Consider the following 25,554-nt stretch of genomic DNA (forward strand, 5'->3'; position numbering starts at 1 on the left):
TGGCTCCAAAAATCCAAGATCAAAGACATCAAAACAGGCTTTCTGGTCTGAAATGTATAGTTTCCATGATGAGACACCCTGATGACATCACCGCGGTTACTTTCTCAGACTTCACAAATCTCCTGCAGCAGCACAATGACTATTAAATTGACATTTACATGTAACTAAGTAATCCCCTTTAAAAGAAAATCAAAATTTTCAGTTTAAATAAAGACACATGTCAATCAAAGACCAGGCAATTTTAATCATTTAACCAGTCATGAGTAATTACATCAGTTATACAGACATTAAGACAGAATTGAGGTCAACCACTTAAATCCCATGTTCTCAAAACATCAACATTATCATGACCACAACAGCCACACTGTAAAACGTTGGAAAAACAAGAGTCAGTAAAATCCTGTTCTGCAGTCTGCAGCGTGTCACGATACTACTGACGATTCTGTCCAACCACAGCAATGCTCGTCTTTTCAACTGAAAAATGAAATGGGAATCTCTCACGCATAGCTACGCGTTGTAACACAAGCAAACATAAACTCACAGGTGGGGATAATTAAGTAATTACCATTCGACATTTCTTAACACAGCAATATAATATGATGCACTGCCCCATTCTGTACTGTCAGCTGTTCACCAGTAGGTGTTCGATAGCTGTCCAGTATTTCTTTGATGATACAGCTTGAATTGCACAAAAATCATTGCACTTACGCCCCCCAAAAAGTATCTAAACATAGCACAAACAACCTTATAGTATTAATATGATCTCTTGTAGACACAGTCTGGATGTGTGTGAGAGGAAAAAAACACAGCAAAACAGACAATTGGACAAATCAGAGTCCTCTCTTCATAAAAAAATGATTGATTGCTCTTTGGACATGAAAACTAACAAAACAGGGAGACTTGAATTACTGCAATGGTCCAAAATTTCCACAGACATGGCTGACATTTTGACAGGTCATACTGGGAAAATTACAGCCCGGCTGCCTTTAGGTGCTCCTCCACTAATAACCATGTTTTTTTTACTAACATCACGCACAGCACTGTGACATTTAAAGTGAGTGGAGGGATCATCTCCTGCCATAACAAGTCAAACTATCTGCGGTGAAAAAAACGCTAAGTAAAAAAAACAAAGCAGAAGGTAAGATGTACTGTCCTTCTGTGTGAATTCTGCATGGCACCTAAAAAGTAAAAGCCAAACAACAACAACAACAATAAAAACAGTGTTCATTCTTATTTTCAGTCATTTGGCATTGTAACTTTAGTTTCCTGTACACAAATAGGCTTCAAGATGTTTCTGACACTCCTTTGTATTTACTAACACGTCTTGATGCGGTTTAGTGTAATAGCTGAGCAGCAATATTTATCTGAGTAAATCTCCTACATCTGGAAGTTTGTCTGTGCCAATCAAATAATTAGAATAACTATTTAAATGATTATTATTGATAAACATAAAGATTTAAAAATGTATCAACTGTTACCACACAATAAAGTTAAATTGACTGATTCAGTAGTTGTTTTAAGACAGGATTGTAAAATAAAATGTTTTTTTATTTAATACCGTCATATTATTTTTTGGTTTGGTAAATGGTTAAAATGAATTGTGCTATTCAAAAGTAGAAAAAAACACAGAAAAATCATAAATATCTTTTATTTTTCCTGGGTTTGGTTTTCAAAATTGGTATTTTTTCTTTTTAATTATAATTAAATTAGACTATAAAGGGTGACAGAGATGCATCATCAGTATCATGCGTTTACCAGGGGTGACAATGCTAGGTTTCAACTGCTTAAAAATATGGAGGCAAACCTCTGCAGATCTGTACAATAAAAAAGGCAAGTATGTGATTTATCTACAATGACATGGGAGACTTCTTGATTTATTTGCTGCACTCTAAAATGAGATTAAGATTAAGAGAAGGATCTACATAAATACATCACATTAAATGTAAAGTGATATTCAGATTGAAACAGCAAAAAATTAAACTACTTTTTAAGGGATTAAATATTCACTCAAATTATTAAAATCTAAACAACTGACAGGGATTATTTTGTTGAAAATCACCTGACAAAAAAACAAGCGATCAGACACAAAGTAAAAAAAGATTTATAAACAGACGCGACTTTTGCTAAGTCTTTAGCAGGTGGCGTTATTATAAGCAAGGTGATCGATTCCACAGTGTGCAGTCGCTCAAAAATGCTCTGAGCAAATCTGCATTTTTGCTGATTTCAATGGCAGCCAGATGTCGATGTCAGGAGCTGTTTAAACTTGCACAACACACTCTGGTTTACCAGTCTGCTGTGTCTGCGATCAAAAGATATAAAAGAGGGAGAGGTGAGATCTGAATCAAAGTTCTCGAAAGAACAACCGCTGCAGTTATGGGACGTTTCCATTCATCACTTCCTGTGTGAAGTTTCAACAGTAAAGCAATCTGCAGACACACAATTGCTTTTTTGAGTCAGTACCTCGTAATGTAATATCTCTACAACAAGATTCATTTTTCAAATAACTGATGACCAAACATGCACGATTAAGAAATTGAGTAAGAAAATATACTCGATTAAATAAATAGCAATCATATTGTAAATGTTTTTTTGTCCACACCATGCTGTTTGTGCCTGTTTTTTTGGGATGTTAGAATATTTCCCCTGCTAAACTGTTACCTGGTGAAAAAAACCCATTTCATTTAATACTGCCCTCTCTTGGTTTGAACAAATACTGCATTATTGGTGAAATAGGGAATTATCTCTTCCATGAACCGTGACTGAGGTCATGTACACTCATGTTTCAGAAGAATTACAAACTCATCAGAAAAGACAGTTAAATTATTTTCTCATCACTTCCTTGTAAATTTACCGCGTTCTTGCACCATCTTTTTCGTCATCATCTTTGTACGTTACTCTTCCTCCATGACTGAAATTTGATTTTCTTTCAGATATTTTCTACTCTGTTGATATTTCTACCTATTTATCTAGATATATAGTGATATATCTACATACTTATGTATGTTTTCAGGATAACTCTACTAATTTCGATAATTTTGAGCACTTTCATTTGTTGTTGTCTGTTTGAAGAGACAAACTCGGTACCTCATCCTGTCAGAGAAAGGTCCTACTGGGTCAAAAAGATGTTGCAACAGCATGCACTTTGAAGCTTTTCAAATACAAATGACCCTCGAAATGGTCACACATGCATGCTTTGTGGTTTCTTATGGTTCACTAGTCTGACTTAAACCTTCACTGACTTAAACCAACAAAAGACTTCCATTCCTGAGGGCTCAGATACACTGTGTATTTAAGGTTGGAGGTGAAAGAGTATGACATATGGAAAATCTCTCAATTGTTGACTGAACTTGTTGCTATGCAGCTAGTAATCAGGCAAACAACAGAAAGCTTATAGATGTCTCTGGGTTGTTGCTTCCAATGAAGAAGAAAAAGTACAGTCCTCAAACCAAACCTCATACTGCTTCCCTCAGCATCAGTCATCTGCCCTGCCATGGCTAGTTTAGCAGTATGACACCTAGTCACTACAGCAGCCACAGAAACACCATAGCTACCAAAAGCAGCTCCGGAGATGTGACACAACATCTTATTTTACACCTTAACATAGAGGATTGGAGTTATCCCATAAATTATCTACATGATATTTAAGTACCATTTCATCCTCTTGCGTCGGGGCTTCAGTATAATGCGTTGCTACATTTACAAAGTGCTCACAATGAGGCTTCGTCGCCACGGTGCAAATTCCTCAGCTTCCTGTGAGGGCAGGGGTTGGAAATCAGAAGACCTGGGGATAATGAAAAGGCAAGTTCAGAAACAAGTTGAGAACAAGCTAACCCTTAATGGGCTTTCACCTCAAACCGCCATGATTTAATTTACTGCTGTTTATTAGCTAGATGTGCCATCACCATTATTCTTGGCCACATGAGTAGATATCCAGCGCTTTACTGGCCAGAAGGAATTTATGAGCTCATGTGCTTGACGTAAGCAAAGTGGGTGGAAATATTTCATGTTTCAAGACCTGCAACGAACTCCAAAACCACAGCTTCCAGTAAATTGTTACACGTTACCCAAAGTACATTCTACACATGACTATATTTGACTCTGTGTGTGTGTCTGGAGGGATGATGAAGGATTACTATGATTTTAACAAGCACTGAAAAGTGTTTCCCAATGTGTAAAAATTCCAACCTCTCTTTATCTCAAAGCGCTCTGGTCTCTGCCTCGATCTTCCTCTCGCCATGGAGACTGTCAGGGTCAGCCGGGGCCACCGTCTGTCTCACTGCAATCTCAGGGCCTCCACTATAAATACCCAACAAGTACTGCCATGTCTCCTCTGAGATCTGACCGTAGTCTGCACCTGGGAGCAAGCACACACATCAAAATGTTTTTATTGACTGTCTGTTTTTAACCTTTACGTCCTTTTCAGTGAGTGCAGAGGTTTACCTTGCTTGAGTTGTATGTGCCCTCCTTTCATAACACCGATTTTGCTGTTGTCAATGGGACCAGGGGGCTCTGAGGAAACAAATCATAAAACGTTCTTGTACAGAGAGAAAGATGAACCACATTTATACACTAGTGTATATTTGTCTAACTTTAGTATCATACCGTTGTCTTTGCCCTTAACAAAGCTCTCCCACTCTCTGAACCACTGCATGCTGATACACAGGATCACTGTCGGAGCCTCCTCAGCCTGAAACTCTTTGTTCAGCTACAGACAAGAGAAAGCTGCTCATTTGACATCCAGCACAAAAGGATAGTGGCACAAATATTCACACACACACGCACGCACGCGCGCACACACGCGCGCACACACACACACGCAAACCTTTGTAGCATACATGCTTTTACCTTGATGAAAGTGTCTATTTCTGTTTTCCTGCGTTTAGCCAGAGCTTCAATCTCCACCTGGCAGATGGCGCACATATACAGGTGGTTGACTGCAGGGCCGCCCCCAAAACTGGGAACGGAAACACCAAAATTTAAGACGAAGATGTGAAAAGACAGCGATGCCAACTGATGCTGAGGAATGTGAACAAATGAAAATCTGTCAATTAACCATCATTGTAGAGAGAAAAAAAATCTAAAGAGGTAAACAAAAACTCAAAAGTCATGATTCAAACACATCCATCACACTCCTAACTGGTTACTTTCAGGCTGACAAGTTTTAGTAGCATCCACAACATATTGTAGTGAACTGGATATAATGAAAGCCTTCTTCAAATAAAGCTGTACTTCTTGATTTGGTTTTTTGGTGACTTTGGGGCAGCTGAACAAGCAGTAAACACAACATTGACAAATTATCACCTTATAAAGTTTTTATGGTAAACACTCTTAGCAAATAGTCATCTATTTACACATCTAGCAGACATTGGAGTCATGTTTATGGCCACTTGACGAATATAAGTCAGACACTGACTCTGTTTGGATCTGTTTTAGTCCTCCAACTACTAAGGGAAATACCTGTCTAGGAACCAGCATATAGTGTGTTTATCAGAGTTTTGCAGTCTGTAAAACCAAAACAATGAGCTAAAACATGCTAAAACAGGTGAACTTCAGAGCTGTGTACAAAAATATTGGCGGGTTTGTCACTATGAGTGACTCCGTTCACATTACAAATAACCTACTTCTCTAATGTTAACATTAAATATTGATCAGTGCAGCTTAAACTTACAAACTGGAGCAGATTTAGCTGCTGTCTGCTCTCAGCAGATTGTATCAGCATGGCTGCATATTGTTTCATAGTTTAGTGTGCTACAACCAGTTCACACACAACAGGGAGGAGATGGCAGAGCCAACGAAAAAATCCCCACAACAGCCAACTTGTAATTACTAAAAGGAGGTTGATGTGAAAAGTTTTCCACATAAACTAGGATATTTGAACATTGGAGTGGGGTGCTAGTGGGTAAAAACAAGTCGATAATGGATGCCGACTCCTTAGTTTGGAGTCCCAGTACTTTTGTAATATGCTATCCTTATCCTCAGTGTTTCTATTTATTGTAAACAATTAAATAAAGGCAATAAAGACCATAGTTAAATCTTAAATTGCATATCTGATACAGTATATGTGCAAACATTATTGTGTTGATGAGGATATGTTTAGCTCCATTTGGTTTTGAGTTCTCTTTTCACCTGTCAAAATTAAAGCACCATGTTTTATTCACCAAATGTTTTCATCTTGTCTTTATGAGGATGGTGTCTTTCCTTTTGACCTGAACAATATATTGAAGAGCATCACTGTCATTTACTGAAATGGTAACATGTTGTATTTTTTACCTGTTGTAGAGGTACTCCCAAACATTCTGGGGAACTATCACAACCAGGTCGTCTATGTAGTGGTATTTGTTAGGAGGGATCCCTGGACAGAGAGAAAATATGTTAAGAGTTAAAGTGGGAATACTTTTCTGGCCAATACTGGAGACCAGTGAGAATTGTAACAACAACACTAGATTTTTTTTCTCCTCCAACAGAAAAAATCCCCATCCTTACTCCCACAGTCCTCTTGAACAATGACAGCCTTTCAAAAGCATTAAAGCCATGTTTTCCTAATAAAAACATGAAACATAGCAATTAACCATGGAACAAATCCAAAAGAAACATCCTGTTCAAAACTAACACATCATGACGTCAAATATTGTGTTAATAGAACGCCTTCGAATTTTTTAGGGGAGGAACAATCTTTAATAGTCGTTAGAGATGTGATATAAATCTACTGTTTTGAAAGCCTGGCAAAAAAAATTGATGGATAATATCAATTTCTTCCTGAGGTTAATAGTGATTAAGCATTGCACTTCTGTAAAGTTTAGGGACTCACAAGCAGGTTGTTTTTGCCGTGGCCGAGATCTTCTGAGCCTTTAGTCCTTATAAGGCTCAAGCTACAAAAACACTGGATGTTTCACTTCCCATAATACAACTCAACAGTTGCAAACTTGACAAAGCTCCTCCAGAGCCCCAATTCATACAACTATTTTGTCAGGCCAATACACATTACTAAATAAAACTGACTTTAATGTGTAAAATCAGTGAAGTTCCCATTTAAGGAGCTGTTTTCTCAATGTGATAAGAGACAGAAATGTGCTTGATTAAGATTTTAAACAAAACAAAAAAAACACCACAAACAAAAAAATATAGACACACCTCCATGCTGACAAAGAAATGTATGGTTGCTGATGGGGCCTGGTTCAGCAAATGTGTTGAACTTGTTGAGCCACTCTCTGGAAATGTAAAACTGTAGCAGGCTGGGCTCCTTCATATTGGCCAGAGCTACCACCTTCTGCCTCTCTCTCACCGACTCCTCACTGCTTTTCCTGCATGAGTCCAGGAGAAAAAAAACAGTCAGTGTACCGGACATATTTTTATTAAATTAGCATAGATTCAGTATAAATGTTTGACGCACCTATAGAACAACACATAGGCTTCTGCATTCTGCACCACTGTCTCATGGACCTCTGTGACATACTGGTCATCAAATTCATACCACTGGCCATTGATCACATTCTGACAGTAAGCTATGTAGTGTCCACCTGCAATACCAGGGGGGGGGGATATTAAGGGAAAAACGTTATAAGGGTGGTTATCTTGCATATAGAAGGATATCTGATATAAAACGTGTTTGCTCTGACTCTAAGATATGTTAATTATCAAGGAAATAACCCTTGAAATGCCCTTATCTATAGAAACCGAAGTTAACTCATACTTCCTGCCGTTCCATGGTGGCAAATGACTGACAGCAGATCGTAAGTGGTGACTTGGGATGGACTCTCTTTAGCCAGGAAAGGTCGCATGTCCAAGCCTTCCAATGGGAAGGACACGTGGCTGCTAATCTTGAAGGAGTACATAACTTCGTGCCGGAAACGTTTCAGATGAATGCACAAAATCTGCGCAAGAAGATCAACACTTTTTTTATTCAACCACAAAAGAAACAGAACCTGTTATCTATGGCAAGAAAGGAGATAAGATTTTTTTTTTTTTAAAGAAAAAAAGTTGTACCTCAGGCAGTCTAAGCACTTTGCAATATTTGACACCATTTCTCAACCTGTAGAAAACAAAACACTATTTAAATACATTACATTTAATTGTTTTAAAATGTGTGACTTACAAAGCTGTTCATTAAAGAGAATGTTTCTAGTTCTAATGATGTTTCATTATATATACTCACTTTTTACATCTCTCACAGCTGTACATGTTGTCTCCTGTGAAAATAATGAATGTAAATATATATTTTTAACTTAACTTTATATAATTCCACCATATAAAATCTATGTTGCAGAGAATGCAGTAGAACAGCGCAGTATAGTATTGTTTACCTTTAAGTTCATCTGCAGCAAAGAAGGCAGCGAGGCAGTCCTCTAGGGTTACCATGGGCCCCCAAAACCAAGTGGGGATACATGAGACTACAAACCTGTTCAGAGGCACAATACAAAGAGAAAGTCATCATTACAACCATAAACAGCCACAAGGTCTCCTTGGTCTGTATCCTGACACCGGTCATACTGACAAAATAACCTTCATGTGGGTCAGTGAGTTGAAACCACTGAAAGAATGGAAGTTGTTTTCCAATGACCGCAAAAGCAATATTGCCTACAGCGTAACGAGCTACGAACAGGGTCTTTGATGGCAGTAAGTACAAAAAGGGAGTTTTCAGACAGAACAACATTGTAAAGTTAGCAACCAGTTTATTCGCTGTGTCTTTCTGACCACCAACAATGTTTTCAATCATCTGAAACACTACTCATGCCTGTATTCATTGATTGTTTTAGCCACTTTGGTTCAACCAACATTGAGATATTATCACTTTGTAAAGTTGTGAATTTGTAAATAGTGGCTTATTTACACAATCAGCAGTTACAGAGCAGATTAGAATTGATACAGTCGTATTTCTGTCCACTTTGTGAATACAAGTCTAATATTCACTCTACTTTTAGCTCTGTTTTGGTCTCCACCATCTCATCAAGTAAATATCTGGCTCTTTAGATACTAAATGCTCCACTATGTTCACCAGCTGGTTGTTAACTCTGTCTCTCTGCCATTTGGTGCGGAAGGTAGCTTACAGTGGGTTTATCAGAGAACAGGAAATGCAGAGTCGGGTGATAATTCTCTGTGAAGTTATCAAGGCATTTTTCTCATACACAAAGTCATTTGATGAAGTGTTGTTTTGAGCACCTTTAAAGTCCAACATGAGCTTGAGACTGCCATGGGTTACACATTTTGCTAAAAAAAAACCTTGCGGATTACTTCACACGTAAGACTTAAAGCTGAATTACGCTTCTGCACTGAGTCAATATTTATATACTTCATACTCCACTTCTGCAACACTGTCACACCAAAAAAAGGAATCACGGCTGTTATGACGAGAGTGCTTATGAAATCTACTCTGGAAAATGAGCAAAGGGCATGCAAAGGCCTGTCTGTGCGTCTCTGTCCTAATAGTTAAGATGACGACGCAGATGTAAACATGCACAAATGCACTTCGCAAAGGAAGTGATTTTACCCGTATCTCTAACAAGCAGCATCCAGCTCTCTTTATCAAAGCAGTCAACTCATATAAAATGAAAGTATCTCAGGAAATGAAAGGCTTTGCTGACCAGAGCTGCACTTCTTTCCACTATTAAAAACCCTCTACATCCCTTAAACATGCTTGTAGGAGCCATTTCTATGTCAATGTGTGGAAGGTACCAAATTGGGCCAGTAGGTGTCCTCATGGTGATGGGTGTACATTTCTGTATAGGTGGGAACTTTCTGACAGGTGTCAGGTGTTGCTAGACGGAGGAGCACACAGTTTTTCGACCGCTCCGGTCTCCGACACGTTTGTCTTGTTGTCTGTGGCACAGCTGAATGAACTTTATATGCATTGGCAATGGATACTTGCATGTCATTGAATATCCTGGAAACTGTGAGAAATAAAATACGCATCAAATCAAGAAGGGAAATCAGGAAGCTGTTTGTTTCACTAGACACAAGTTATAGTCGTGCAGTAACCAGCGCGTCGACTACTCTTAGCCTGTCTATGCAGCCCCTCAGTGGCTTTAAGTTTTAGATTTAGCCGCTACATTCAAGTCGAAAAACTGCTTAATGATGCCGGAACGGCACTAGAGGTAGCAGACGATGCTGTAGTTTCCAGCTGATAGGATCCTGGAAAGCGGACATCAGCGTTAATATTGGACACTGTATTTACCTGAAAGTCCACCTGTGTGCATACTGCTGTCTGCGAGAGGACGCCGGTAAGCCGGCCATAGGCAGCTAACGCTGTCAGCATCCACCACCTTTCTGTGGAGCCGGGCCATGCCAGCGTGAGGACACCGGGAGTCTATCTTCAAACGCCGGCGGCACAGGAGTCATTCACCGGGATCATCATGGCGCCCACCGTGAGTAGTAGCGCTACAAATTTATGAATGGCCATTCATGTTTAAGTGCACAGTTGTTCGCTACATACAATCGGGGCTTAAATCCAATGCATTGGTGGTCTAAGGGGAGGACAATTAACTTCATGAACTTTGCGCGTGTGGGGAAATCATTATGGATGCGCGTGAACTTGAGAGTGAGCCAGCTGAGGCTATTGCGCAATCGGCTGAGACGAACATCAATACTAATGGCGTTGGTACGCAAAAGGACAAACCAAAACGTGTTGTAACTCTAACTGTTAAAGCTTTTGCTGAAAAGTGTGATAGGTTACAAGCTACTAGGAAAGCTAAGCTAAATAAAGCAGGTAATTGAAGAGGAAAAATGAAGGTGCTTATGCAAAGCAAAGACAAAGTAAAGGTTCAAGGTGCTCTTGATGATCTTGTCAATTTGTGTGATGAAGCCAAAGGTATTCATGATTCTTTGATGTGTATTTTACCTGATGATGAAAAAGAAAAACACAACATATGGTTCAAAGCAAAAATGATATCCAATAATGAATGTATTTCTCATGTGAAAAAATGGGTTTCATGTGCTGAACTAACTTTAAAGGGTGATGATGATGATGATGTTGAGGATGATGATGATGATGATGTGAATCCCGAGGACAGTATTTCAAATGTGGCTAGCAAACACTCAAGCAGAAAAAGCTCACATAGTGGAAAATCAAGCACTACTTCCTCTGCAAGAATTAAAGCAGAGGTTGAAAGAGCTGAGTTGCTTGCTCTTGTGGCAGCTTTACAGAAAATGCATGCTTTGGAGGAACAAGAGCAACAGCTTAAAAGGAAAAAGGAACAACTCGAGCTGGAAGCAAAGCTAGCTGCATCTGCTGCTAAATTAGCAGTGCTACAGGCCGCTGGCACTCAAAGTGGTTCTAAAGCGTCATCAAATGCAATGAACTCCTACCTGGACAAGCAAAAAAAGGCAACAGCTTCTAATAGTCTCAACCCAATGGCAAAAGAGTACAGACCTGTAAAGCAGAGCAAACGACAGCCAAAGAATTGGTCATTGCCAACATATGCCCCTCCACAAATTGCTATGCTATCACAGGAGGCTAGTCAGTCATGCACAGCTCAATTGGATGCATTTTCACAGCCTTTGGAACCCACACTGTTAGTCCCTCAGTCAAAGGATGAAGGGCAATTTGGAAACATCTGTGCCATAATGGAAAGACAGAATGAAATAACAGCAGCTCTTGTACATCAGCAACGTTTAATGTTATTACCGGCACGTGATATTCCAATATTTGATGGGGATCCTCTTCAATACATTTCCTTTAAGCGAGCATTTGAGCAAGGAGTGGAGGAGAAGGTCAGCAGAGGTGATTGCTTGTATTATCTCGAACAGTTCACCAGAGGGCAGCCAAGGGAACTGGTTCGGAGCTGCCAGCATATGGCTCCAGATTATGGCTTTGCTCAAGCAAAACGGCTGCTTCAAGAACACTTTGGCAATGAGTACAAGATCGCCACTGCATACATTGAAAAGGTGTTGGCTTGGACTGCAATAAAGGCAGAGGATGTAAATGCATTACAAGCTTACTCTCTCTTTCTGCGTTCTTGTTGTAATGTTATGGAGAAGCTGCAGTACATGAGGGAATTGGACATTCCAAGTACCATGAGAGCTGTCATGTCTAAGCTGCCATTTAAGCTGAGAGAGCGATGGAGGACTGTTGCACATGACATACTGGAAGCATCTGAACATAGAGCTGTTTTCAAGGATCTGGTTGCGTTCATTGAAAAACATGTCCGAATACTATCTGACCCTCTATTTGGTGACATTCGGGATGCACCTTCTGGACCATCTACTTCTAAGGTCAGCAATAGGATGAAGTCACAACCAGTGAGTAAGATGAGAGGAAAAAGTTTTGCTACCACCATTGCACCAGTGCAATCAGTGGAGAACTCCAGAGGCTTAAAGGTAGATTCACTTGCACATGGCTCTGTAGTGAAGTCAACTTGTGTGTTTTGTTATGGAAGTCACTTATTGGAAGGATGTCAGCAGTTTGAAAGGAAGAAACATAGAGACAAAATAAGCTTTCTAATGGAAAAGGAGCTTTGCTTCGGCTGTCTAGGTGCTGGGCACAGGAGTCAAGACTGTGACAAGCGTTTGACCTGCAGAGTTTGTAGTCAAACCCACCCCAGTGTGCTTCATATTGACAAAAGGGACAGAGGTAACACAAACACAAAGTATTCCAAGGAGCCTGTATGCAACATCACAGCATCTCATAAAACTTGTGGTCATACAGGGGCTGGAGACGATCGCTGTCTTCTTTCCATTCTCCCAGTCCAAGTTAAATCCATCAAGGGAGACCGTATCATAAACACGTATGCATTTTTGGATCCTGGCAGTACAGCCACCTTTTGTTCAGAACATCTTATGCAAAGGCTCAATCTTGCCGGTAGGCGAACCAATTTTCTCCTACAAACTATGGGACAGGAAAGGGTTGTCCCAGCATATTCACTATCTGGCGTGGAAATAGCTGGTTTGGAGACTAACCTTTTCTATAAACTTCCTGAAGTACTCACCCAGAGGAAGATGCCTGTAAACATGGACAACATTGTGACAGAAGAGGATCTGGCAAAGTGGTCCTACCTTGCAAAGGTAAAAATTCCCAGCATAAAGGCTAATGTGGATTTGTTGATTGGAAGCAACGCTCCCAAGATGTTGGAACCTTGGGAGGTCGTAAATAGCCAAGGGGAAGGCCCGTATGCTATAAGAACAGCACTGGGATGGGTTATTAATGGCCCTTTGCAAGGAAACGGCAGCAGCTTGGAAGCTGAGGTCCCGTCAGTGGTTGTCAACAGGATTTCTGTGAGCAGACTGGAAAAAATGCTGAGTGAGCAGTACAACCATGACTTTAATGAGAGAGCTACAGAGGAAAAGGGGCTCTCAAGGGAGGACATGAGGTTCATGGAGATTGCTGAAAAGTCTGCAACGCTCAGAGAGGGTCATTACAGCTTGAAGTTGCCCTTTAAGAAGGATGATGTGTCTCTGCCCAACAACTTTTCTGTCGTGAAACAAAGGTTACTTGGTCTGAAAAGGAAGTTCCTAAGAAATGAGCAGTTTTATGAGGAGTATAAAACATGCTTCAACGGGATGATCACTAAGGGCTATGCAGAACAAGTACCTGTGCAACAGCTTGATGGTGGCAGTGGAAAGGTTTGGTATATCCCTCACCACGGTGTATATCATCCAAGAAAAGGGACTCTGCGGGTGGTGTTTGACTGCGGTGCAGCATGCAAGGGAACATCATTGAACCAGCAGCTCCTGCAAGGTCCCAACCTCACAAGTACATTGCTTGGCGTCCTCGTTAGGTTCAGGCAGGAACCAGTGGCAGTAATGGGTGACATCCAAGCAATGTTCCATCAAGTCAAGGTTGCAGAGGAGGACAGAGACTTCCTGCGCTTTTTGTGGTGGCTGGAAGGAGATCTGACCAAGGAGTTGGCTGAGTTTCGTATGACTGCTCATCTGTTTGGTGCGGTGTCCTCTCCAAGTTGTGCAAGCTTCGCTTTGAGGAAAACAGCAGATGACAATCAGTCTGACTTTCCAGCTGCGGTGGTTCAAACAGTCAAGGAGAACTTTTATGTTGATGACTGTCTGAAGAGCATGGGCTCTGAAGAGGAAGCCACCCTCATGGTCAAAAATCTTACTTCGCTCTGTAAAAAGGGAGGCTTTACTCTGACCAAATGGGTTGGCAACAATCGCACCATGTTGCATACTCTTCCTGAGGAACACAGAGCTAAAGATCTGCATGAACTCAATCTGGATAGAGACAAACTTCCTGTGGAAAGAGCTCTTGGGCTGCAGTGGTGTGCTGAGACTGATGCATTTAACTTCAAGATGGATGTCCAACAAAAGACTTGCACCAGACGGGGAATGTTGTCTGTCTCTAGTTCTGTATATGATCCTCTGGGGTTTCTTGCACCAGTTGTGCTGCCTGCTAAAATCATGCTGCAGGAGCTGTGTAGAAGAAATTTGGGATGGGACGAGACCACACCCCAGGACATCTTGCAGCAGTGGACAAGATGGATGGAGGATCTGGATATGCTCTCTGAGTTTAAAGTTGAAAGGTGCATTAAACCTAAGGGCTTTGGACATCCCATACATGCTCAGCTACATCATTTTTCAGACGCTAGTGAAGCAGGATATGGAGTTGTCACTTATCTCAGGATGCAGAATAGTACAAATGACATCCATGTTGCATTCCTAATGGGTAAGGCTAGGGTTACCCCTTTAAAGACTGTTACCATTCCTCGCTTGGAGCTGACTGCTGCTGTTTTGGCTGTTCGTGTTGACCTCATGCTGAAGGCAGAGCTTAAGCTCCATCTGCAAGAGTCAGTCTTTTGGACAGATAGCACTTCTGTGCTGAAATATATAATGAATGAAGACAAGCGTTTCCATACGTTCGTGGCCAACAGGATCTCGACTATCAGAGGAGCCACTAGAACTGCACAATGGCGGTATGTGAGCTCTAAGGAAAATCCTGCTGATGTTGCATCAAGAGGAATGAGAGTTGGAGATTTCATTCATGACCATAGGTGGATTGAGGGTCCAAAGTTCTTGTATGAACCAGAAGAAGACTGGTCAGCAAACATGGTAGAGACTGCGATAGCAGCAGATGACATTGAGGTCAAGAAGGAAGCCATGGTGAATGTCATCAATGTGGAGGGTTCACCTGATGCCACTGGGCGGCTAATGGCCTACTTCTCAAGTTGGATGAAGCTCAAGGTATCTGTTGCCTGGTTCCTTGAGCTGAAAGGCATTTTGCTGGGAAGATGTCGCAGGAAGAGTGAGGCAGAGGCATCCAATACCAGCAAGCTAAGATCAGACAGGCCAAAGGGACAAGCTTTGTCAGCGAAGGATCTTTTGGAGGCTGAGCTTGCCATCATTCAGTACTGCCAGCAACAAAGATTTGGAGAAGAGATTGCTGCGCTGTCATCTGGGAAAGCTACTGTGAGCAGACACAGTGTTCTCTACAGGTTGGACCCATATTTGGATAATGGGCTTCTGAGAGTTGGAGGACGGTTGACTAAGGGCTCTCTGCCAGAAGAAACTAAGCATCCACTTCTCCTCTCCAAGGATCAACATGTTGCTACTCTCATCCTAAGGCACATTCACAGGCAGCTTGGCCATAGTGGGCGCAATCACACGCTGTCCACACTGAGAAGGAATTACTGGGTCACAAGTGCCAACTCAGCGGCGAGAAAGGTCATAACAGAGTGTGGTTTCTGCAGGAGGTATAATGGAAGAATGGGGGAGCAAAAAATGGCAGATTTGCCAAAGGAAAGGATTCTTCCTGATTATCCACCGTTTACCAACGTTGGCATCGACTATTTCGGACCAATTGTTGTGAGCAAAGGACGAGGCACAGTCAAACGCTATGGTGTGGTTTTCACCTGTTTAACCAGCAGAGCGGTCCATTTGGAGGTGGCTAACTCTTTGGATACAGATGCATGTATCAATGCTCTGCGTCGATTCATCTGCAGGAGAGGTCAAGTTGCTTATATTCAGTCCGACAATGCAACCAACTTCATTGGAGCAGAGAGAGAGCTAAGGGAGGCGCTCGCATCGTTGAATCATGCACAAATCCAAGGAGCTTTGCGGAAGGATGGAGTTAATTGGAGGTTCAATCCTCCAGCAGGTTCACATCATGGTGGAGTCTGGGAGCGTGTAATCCGCATGGTGAGAAGGATTCTGAGTTCTGTGCTTCAACAGCAGAGACTGGATGACGATGGACTTCAAACAGTAATGTGTGAAGCTGAAGCCATCTTAAACGACCGGCCCATCACCAAACTCTCAGATGATCCAAACGATTTGGAGCCGCTCACTCCCAATCATATCTTGCTCATGAAAGGAAGACCATCCCTACCACCTGGATTGTTTGAGCCACATGATCTATATGTAAAAAGAAGATGGAGACAGGTCCAGTATATATCTGACCTTTTCTGGAAACGATGGGTACGGGAATACCTACCTCTGTTGCAGGAGAGGCAAAAATGGAACCAGGAAAGGAGGAATCTTAAGCCTGGAGATATTGTGGCCATAATGGATGCTACTGCCCCACGAGGGTCCTGGCCACTAGGAAGAGTCTTGGAGGCTTTTCAGGATAAAAGGGGACTTGTGCGTTCAGTGCGTTTGCAAACAAAGTCTAGTATCATTGAACGTCCTGTGACAAAGCTTTGCTTACTTTGTGAGGTTACAGATTAGCAGGTCAACTCAGTTCCTTTGTATGTGGTACATGAAAGTATTTTGTAAAATGTGTTCATGTATTATTTTGATTATGGCTCCATGGTTTGCATTTAAAATAATTGTATGTCTGGTATCCATTACAATTAGGGGCTGGTATGTAGGAGCCATTTCTATGTCAATGTGTGGAAGGTACCAAATTGGGCCAGTAGGTGTCCTCATGGTGATGGGTGTACATTTCTGTATAGGTGGGAACTTTCTGACAGGTGTCAGGTGTTGCTAGACGGAGGAGCACACAGTTTTTCGACCGCTCCGGTCTCCGACACGTTTGTCTTGTTGTCTGTGGCACAGCTGAATGAACTTTATATGCATTGGCAATGGATACTTGCATGTCATTGAATATCCTGGAAACTGTGAGAAATAAAATACGCATCAAATCAAGAAGGGAAATCAGGAAGCTGTTTGTTTCACTAGACACAAGTTATAGTCGTGCAGTAGCCAGCGCGTCGACTACTCTTAGCCTGTCTATGCAGCCCCTCAGTGGCTTTAAGTTTTAGATTTAGCCGCTACAATGCTAAACACTCCTGTTGGGCCATCTGATGGCTCAGCACTGATATCTTGATCTGGAGCACTTCAGAGCCGTGCTCAATCTACATAATCTGTCCAACCTATCAGTCCTGGACTGATTCCCTGGCATCCTGAAGGCCCTGTCACTGAATGGACCACATGCACAGTTTTTAAATCAGCTATGAGGCACGCATGAGCAAACTCCTGAAATCTGTCAGGACCACAGTCACAGTCAAATGATTAACAACAACAAAGGTCAGTATTAAAATTGTCACTGTACATTGCAAAGAGGATGACTAACCAATGACTCAGCCTTGGCATCTCTACTTTCTGTGACTTATGAGGTGAAAGCATGCATCATACTGTACCACAGAAGCTCATCTGACATGATATTTTTTTGCGAATTTCAGGAGAAATGCAAAAAAAACGCACGAAAGAAGGACTCCTGTGTTGCTTTGAAAGATTTGGCTCAGCTCTGATACCTTCATACCTGCATCTACATCATCTGTGGCAGCTTCTGGAGCTGTATGTTTGGTCTCCACAACCACAGACTTAACTGGGGGCAAATTCTTGGAAGCCTTCATCTTTGATTTTCCAAGGCAATGCAGACTTACGTATGCCATTAAATGTGGTTAAAAAGAAAAAGTCAAGATTCCACTTGCCCTTTTTCTTCATAAGAAATACTGAGTAAGATCTGTAAGGACCATGTTTGAATAATCTTACATCAAAAAATAAATTCACCAAAAAGCTTTATAAGACCCTCTGTAATTTTAATGCAGATAATTCTGACAAGGTGAAAGACAGATGGGAATCTGACTTGGGTACAATAAAGGCTGAAGACTGGAATGCCCTGTGTGGCCAGCCCTCCAGTGTCTTGATGTCTAATTCTGCCTGGGAGAGGCAATGTAAGATTTTGCATAGGCTCTAACATCACTCCTGAAGCCAGACATAGAATTAATCCAACTCTGTCAGAGCCATGTACTAAATGTCAATCTTCTGTCGGATCATTTATTCATTGTTTGTAGAGCTGTCCTCACGTCCAGCAGTTCTGGATTACAATTATTCAACAGTTTAATGTCATTTTTTGGCGGCATCTAAATCTGGGCGCAAGGACTTGCCTGTTTCGCAAATAGTTTTTGTAAATAGCTTTTGAAGTATTTCATTGTTCTTATGTATAATAGTTACATTTATTTAGATATTATTTAGACTTCTTTATTTTTATTTCGACTTTTATTTTGCACTATTTTTATTTTTCATTTGACTATTTTGCACCACGGGAAGAGACCCCGTACCAATCTCGTTGTGACACCTGTTGTACAATGACAATAAAGGATATTCTATTCTATTCTATTATTATTATTATTTGGGTTTTTTTCTCTTCTGTGATTTGTTTTTCCTACTTCTGAACTAGGTATTATTGCCTGTATTTGGTGCACTGTTGCTAGTGCCATGTTTTGTATTGTCCTGGTCACACCTGCTTTGCAAAAAGTTTAATAAAAATATGTTTTAAAAAATAAATAAATAAATTCAGAGTGAAACATAAATCAATTGAGTAATGAGTAAATCATGGCAGTAACATCAGCCTATAGATATATCTAGAGTCAACTGAATTTATTTCTGCTGATTTCTTCGCCTCTGCTAAACGTGGCCCACTGACCGGCGTATGGAGTCCATGATGTAGGTGATCCATCCTTGCGAGCCGTAAGTGTCTGGACACACGCCGGTCTTGACTGGCAGGTTTTGATGGATGGAAGAGTGGAGCTTGGCCAAGTCCTCTTTACCAGGAATAGGGAGGGACAAGTCCTGGAAGGTTTCCACTGTAGTAGAGACCTGTCACACATTCAGAGAAATGGGTTGCACAGAATACCCTAATCAGTAGGAGTAGGACTTAACACATAATGTTACAGAGTGGTTCAAGAACTATCTATCTAAATAAATCAGTGTGTTGTGGATGAGTGATTTAGATAAATAAATCATTTAACATCTGTTTTCAAAAATAAACGTGTGTAAGATAAAAAAAAATAAAAATACAAATTGAATAATCTCAGGACGTGAGAGTTAAAGTTAAGTTCTAATTGTTCTAATCATGTGAAATACTCTTTATAATATTGAAATGACAATCACAGAGGCAATTTCATCAGAATTCAGAAAAACATTATTATTTATCAGGTCATATAATGTAGTTTCTGACTATGTAAGTAGCTTCCCCTGGTGTTTAAACACGTGAAGCACAGCTCACCCTGTCGCAGGTTAAACACTGGACCAGACTGAGAATGGAGCCGTCGAAGATGTCCGAGATCACACTGCGATAGTGAGACTGTTTCTTCTTCCTGGAAGTGAGCAGCAGCTGAGCTGGAAGACAGAGCGAAGAGGATTTTAGAGGACACACAAAGTATTGTTGAAGCTGATATTTGAGTTTCTGTAAACACTGTAAGCATTAATACTGTGTGGATGAGGGGAAGGCAATCAACAAAACGCCTGTGTAGACATGTCACTGGTGCAAATGTGCATATCTCCAAGACAGAGGTTTATATATCAAACCCGATATGCTTCCACACCTTTCTTGAAGGAGTATGCGGGTCCTGCAGAGCGGAGCGGGCTCGAACGAGGCGGACTCGAGGACAGTTTGGGATGCAGCTCCTGAAGGGTTCTCACAGGACTGCAGGGAGTGGACTGAGGCTGGGTCATTGACGCTTCATTGTCTGGCACTGGAAAAGAAATTGCCTTATGATGATCAAATTTAACAATTTAGACACATCTTTTGTTATAATATAACATGCTTAAAGATCATGTTTTTCAAAAATGACATCATCAAATATTCACTATCCACATTTTGTAAATCATGTGATAAAGTCCTATCATTATCTTGCTGATCCTATTATTACCTGAGATGTGGCTCCCATCGCCTTGCACTTGCTCTGTATTAGATGACTGGTTGTTCTCTTGGCTTTGGACCTCAGTGTTTGGGGTTGATGTGCATTCCTCTTCAACCGCTCTTTCAGGAGCCCCCCCCTCCTCCACTGCTGTATCCACATCTGCATCCTCATCCATCTCTTGTGAACCTCCACGGAGAGGTGAGCCAGACACCCGTCTCTCCTTCAGCCTCTCCTTCTCCGAAATCACCCCAGCCGGACTGACACCCACGATTCCCCCCGCCGGTGACCTGACTCCATCACACTCATCCTGCACGAGTAGCTCACCATCCCCCGAGCCTCCTATCTCTCCCCGGTCACTGCTGGAGCCAGAGTCACACGATAGGAATTCGTCCTCAGACGGGGAGCGCTCTCCATCTCCTCTTTCCTCCCCATCGCTTCCATCCCCACTCATGCTACATTCTGTCAGAGGCTCCTTGAGCTCCTCGTGCAGCTGGTCCATCAGACAGCGCAGGAACTCCTGGGTGTCCTGTTGCGAAGTCCAATCACAGCAATAAAACACACGGAGTCAAAAATTAGGATACATGAGAGGGGCTTTTTATACAGAGACATGGGTAACAAATAAATATGAGCTTGACCGTTTCAAAACAGAAATATGGAAAGAGAAATGTGTGAGTTATAGTGTATGTAGCATATTAAGCATGTTGTATATTGGTAAGAGGTGATACAAGACAAACATATATACTAATATCTATAACAGATAGGCGAAGGTCTTGGCTATTTATAAATGTGTAACTCTTGTCCCTCACAATCACAATCAAACAAAAATGGACACTTTCAATTCAACATGCAGGCTTCAGACAAATATGTTAACATTTCGACAATGGACTACAACGATAGTTCAGTGTCTTACACAGAATCAGATCATTCATTCATTCGTTTTCTTAACCGCTCCTCTAGAGGGTCACGGGGGAGCAATTAGCTGATATTGGGCAAGAGGCGGGGTACACCCTGGACAGGTTGCCAGCCCATCACAGGGTAAACATATATAGAGACAGACAACCATTCACACTCACATTCACACCTACAGGCAATTTATAGTTGCCAGTTAACATAACCTGCATGTTTTTGGTCTGTGGGAGGAAGCCGGAGTACCTGGAGTAAACCCATGCAGGCACAGGGAGATCATGCAAAGGTCACACTGAAGTGACAGTGTGCCACCATGACACCCGAAACCAGATTATCTCAACTCAAATTAAAGTAACATCCGTTGTTTACTTGTTATTTGATAATTCAGTATGGGGGATTTTTTGTTTTACTTCTCTGAAATCAGATAAAGTCATAGAGGCATTGGTATAGTGAGATAAGGGCATAACTCAAAGTATCAAATAACAGTTGCTGCTTTATCTGATTTTTGGTAAATATCCTGTTGAACCATATTTCTTAAGTCTTCATGCTAAGTCAAGCGATCAAATTACTGGCTTGAGCTTCATATTTAGCACACAGACACAAGAATAGTATTGATGTTTTAAGCTCTTGACAAGGAAATGAATGAGTGCATTTGCCAAAGTGTCAAATTATTCAGTTAAGAAATACAGTATCAAACTTCTCTTATAGGGTTGGATGGACTAAATACACACTAAAGTTTAGAGCAACTTAAGACCATGATTTAATGATAACATGCCCACCTTCACAAATTGTTAATAAAGACATCAGATTATATCAATCTTCTTATACAGTTCTTCTCTGCAGTTTTTCTACATAGAGCCATAAAAAGGACTATGACTTTTCTATGACAATGAACGGTCTCTGCAGAAGTAAGAAAACTAGAAAAATTCCCCACAACCTGCACAATACAAGCAAGTAAATAACTCCAGTCAAACCTTATGGTTGTTAAAAACCAATGTAGATCTTAATAGCAAAAAAAAAAAAAAAAGGCGAGACAATACACACGGGTTCACAGGACAAGATTGTGTCAAGCTGTTGAGTGATGCCAGGTGTAGTTACCTGCTGGGTACTTGCCCCTACCTGCTGAGCGTAACCACGAAACATGGGGTTTACTAGTTTGATGCCATGTGACAGACTGGTAGGAACGACATAGCTGGGCCTAGGAAAGAAGAAGCCGAGGTATTATAATTACTGTTAAATGTTTGTTTTTATGTAAAGCACATTGAGTTGCCCCTGTGTATGAAATGTGCTATATAAATAAAGCTGCCTTGCCTTGCCTACAGTTAGTTTAAAGTATTGTAAATGATTCTTTAATACATAATAGTTTTGTTTTTATAGTAAACATGTAGTTGCACTGTCACTTAAAAAGTGGTGCTGTGGTGCTCAAGCTGTGTTATATTACTACAATGTGTTTATTACCGTTTTTTATGCCAGAGTTCTGAGATGAGTTTCTGGTAGCTCTTACAGAGAGCCGGCTTTTTATCGGTGCGAACCAATCCACTGCAGTCCAGGAAGAACTGAGTGAGAGGAGGACTGTTGATGACAGACAACAACACAGCTGTTTTATAAGGAAATCACATACGTCACACATCCCACACACATCCCCCGGTTAATTGGCCAGATGCTATGAGAGGAAGTGACCTCACCAGTTAGACAGAGCTTGAAGAGCTGCGTTCATGTAGCAGGAGTTTCCAATATTTTTCATTCCTGTCAAACCTACAAAAAACAGGAGAAGCAAACAACTGTAAAGATTTTGTGTTGCAATAAGGGAGTCAAAGCTTTCAAATTAAGCTGTGTTTAACATTTTTAAACAAGCCACAATGAGAGAACACCTCAGAGGGTTAAATATCGCTAACAGGGTTGGTAACTATTCTAGGCTACAGAGCAATTATATCTCTTAAATATGGCAGCTACAACCCACTAACACGAGCACTTCAAAGAATCCAAAAAAGACCAGATTTAAAAGGTTTTTCTGCATATTTATAGACCTAATTCAATATAGACCTTGTATTAAGTCTATATTTAAAATATAGACCCAATCAAGTACTTCACCTCAATTTAGAAAAAAGGAATTAACAATTCCTGAGGTTTTTTTTTAGCTTACTGATGTGGCACAAAGCAACAGTATGTGCCCAATTTTAGTTGATGCTTATTGCGGTTTTCTGTCCCGTTTTAAGACAGACTTATAACTTAACAATCACAGATGAGTCTGATTTAAGGAGCTTTAAGTGTTCTGTTGTTTAGAAGAAGAAAAGTTGAAAGTGTAGATGGTGTACCTCTTGGTTTAAGTTCATCTTCCTCTGACTCTGAACCTTCCTCTTCTGCCACAGCAATTGGTACTGCTTTAAGTGGGTGACCTACTGGCTGAGGCGTTGCTTCCTAGGAAAATGATTAACAGATACTATAATTAAGGTTGTGAGTAAAAAAAACACAAAAAAAACCAACTAGTTGTGCGAATTTAAAAAATCTGCAGTTGTAGGTGCCTTCTATTTTAAGCCATCAAGAGGGAAGAGACAGAAAATAAGGAGGAGAGCCGGCTTCGCTGGAGTGACGTCTTACATGCTCTGTGGCTTTGCAGTGGTGCGGCGCAGCAGGGACGGGCACCAGGGCAGGCCTCTGCTCCAGAAACACCTCCCGCTCACACACATAACACCAGATCCTGAATGTTGTCAGGTTCACCGTCAGATTATGCTTTTTAGCCTAAAGGGGACACACAGGGTAATTCAACAAACACTTACATTTACCTCTTTTTCATAAACTGATGACAAAAAAAGAGCAAAATCTTGCAGGTATGTTCAGTGTGGGAGGGTTTTACCTGTGCGTGTAGAGTGCTGTGATCAGAGTAGGACTCTCCACAACCAACATATGGGCAGTCATTCTACAGAGCAGAAACACAGGCATACTGAAGAAATAACTACTTACAATATCTGTCTGCTTATCTGGTGTACGTTAAGTGGTTTAACCCATAAATACATTTCATGCAAGACTGACAAATGTCATTCAAAACATAAAAAGCTATTTATAGTTACATTTATGACCCACACTGTCATTAACTGACCTTCTTATTTCAAAGGATTTACAATTAGTGCAGTGGTGGTTGTAGCTGCAGTAGTTTTCATTAATGCGACACGGTGCCTGATCTAAACCAGCGGTTACATTTTAAAGGTAAAAAATATCAAAACATTTAAAACAGGATTTTAGTCAAAGCCTTACCTGCAGACAGGCCCACAGGTTTGGGCCCCCTGCGCCGCATGACTGGCAAGTTCCCTGCAGCAAGAGGGAGAAAACATGAGTAAGATAAAATAGCAAGCAAGCAAGTTTCTTTATATAGCATCTTTCATCTGCGTTTTCAAAGAGTCCACAGCGTCTACAGACCTCAAGTTTATTGGGAGACTGTTTGAAAGCTTAAGGGCTGCAGACTGGACTGGACAGGAGTCTTAAAACATGTCCGAGATACACTTAAAAAAAACCTAGGTGGATGATCTAAGTGCTCAGCTCATGGTGTGGGGGTGCAGAAGGTCCATAATATACTGTGGAGCCTGGCCATGTAGGGAAACTTTTTTTTTAATGAAATCTAAAATTAACAGGAATACAGGTGCAGTGAATAGAAAGGAATAGAGTGTTGTGTTATATACATACACACATTTTGGCTCAATACCTGGATGCTTTACACCAAAATAGGACAACATCTCAAAGCTTCTAGCACATATTCCAGCTCATGGTGTCTCCCTTACATTGAGGACTGATGGACCAGAGACCACGTTATCAATCATGCAGCAGCTTTAATGGACGTACATTTGTTTTACTCAGACTGGTAACTATGGCACACACACAGCCAATAATCTAGACTGGGCATCTTTGACATTGTGCATGACGTTTACTGTAAATGGATTAAAACCCACCTTGGATTTCTGTAGGAGGTCCTCTTTGGTTACCTCTCCTATGGTGTCCAGGTGGGGACACATGTCTTGTTCAGCCATGGTTACTCGCTTTATTCTTGGGGGACGTCTGCTAATGTGACAGGACAGTGGGGGAAGAAAACCAACACTGTAGACATTCAGAACACAAGCTAGCTTTATCAGCCCCCGCCCCCGACATGAACAATCACATGCACCCTCGTCTCTGAATGATAGCTCAGACTCAAGTGAAATATCAATGACATTATTCAGGCCATCTTTTTTCACAGTAACAGCCAAATCTACCTACAGTATGTGACAGCTCTGCAAAGTGAAAGGCCTTACCAACGAAAGCTCAGCAATCATCAGCTGGCTGCAGCGATGATAACAGCTGTTTTTGAGTCACTTGTGTTTACCAACAGAAGCAGCTGAGACGATGAATATCGCCTAAAAAAAAAAGTACATTCCTCTTATTAAACGCGCCATACTGGATGAGAGATAACGAGGAGCCGAGCAGAGCGATACAATACCCCAGCCCACCATCCTCAAACCAAACAACTCCCCCCCCCTCCTCCCATCCACGGCACGGCACGGCACGGCACGGCACGACGCAAGGCTGGAGGAGGTAACACGGGCGACGTCAGATATCACGCTGAAATGCGATTAAAATGCTTTTTTCTAGCTCGTTAGTG

The 25,554-nt window shown here is 41.3% G+C and overlaps 1 protein-coding gene across 4 annotated transcripts; it reads right to left on the minus strand.

Moving 5' to 3' along the window:
* Window positions 1-248: 248 nt before the first annotated feature.
* Window positions 249-25,380, minus strand: usp20 (ubiquitin specific peptidase 20). Of its 4 annotated transcripts, XR_009927159.1 has the most exons (26): window positions 25,208-25,380; window positions 24,869-24,974; window positions 24,180-24,233; window positions 23,782-23,844; window positions 23,526-23,666; window positions 23,243-23,345; window positions 22,613-22,682; window positions 22,386-22,499; window positions 22,026-22,125; window positions 20,031-20,547; window positions 19,704-19,853; window positions 19,385-19,497; window positions 18,803-18,975; window positions 8,301-8,395; window positions 8,153-8,186; window positions 7,984-8,029; window positions 7,691-7,871; window positions 7,391-7,517; window positions 7,132-7,301; window positions 6,271-6,352; window positions 4,846-4,954; window positions 4,603-4,705; window positions 4,441-4,509; window positions 4,186-4,354; window positions 3,650-3,781; window positions 249-2,299 (listed from the first exon to the last, which is right to left on the minus strand). XR_009927159.1 is itself a non-coding variant. In XM_062435082.1 (25 exons), the coding sequence occupies exons 2-24, from the start codon at window positions 24,944-24,946 to the stop codon at window positions 4,197-4,199; spliced, it is 2,850 nt and encodes a 949-aa protein (XP_062291066.1). In that variant the 5' UTR covers window positions 24,947-24,974; window positions 25,208-25,380; the 3' UTR covers window positions 249-3,781; window positions 4,186-4,196. The 4 variants fall into 4 exon arrangements, 3 of the variants coding, with proteins under 3 accessions (XP_062291066.1, XP_062291067.1, XP_062291068.1); XM_062435082.1 differs by having other exon boundaries at window positions 249-3,781; XM_062435083.1 differs by having other exon boundaries at window positions 249-3,781; window positions 24,869-24,977.
* Window positions 25,381-25,554: the final 174 nt, after the last annotated feature.

The sequence above is a fragment of the Scomber scombrus genome, chromosome 15, assembly GCF_963691925.1.
Source record: "Scomber scombrus chromosome 15, fScoSco1.1, whole genome shotgun sequence".
Classification (NCBI taxonomy): Eukaryota; Metazoa; Chordata; class Actinopteri; order Scombriformes; family Scombridae; genus Scomber; species Scomber scombrus.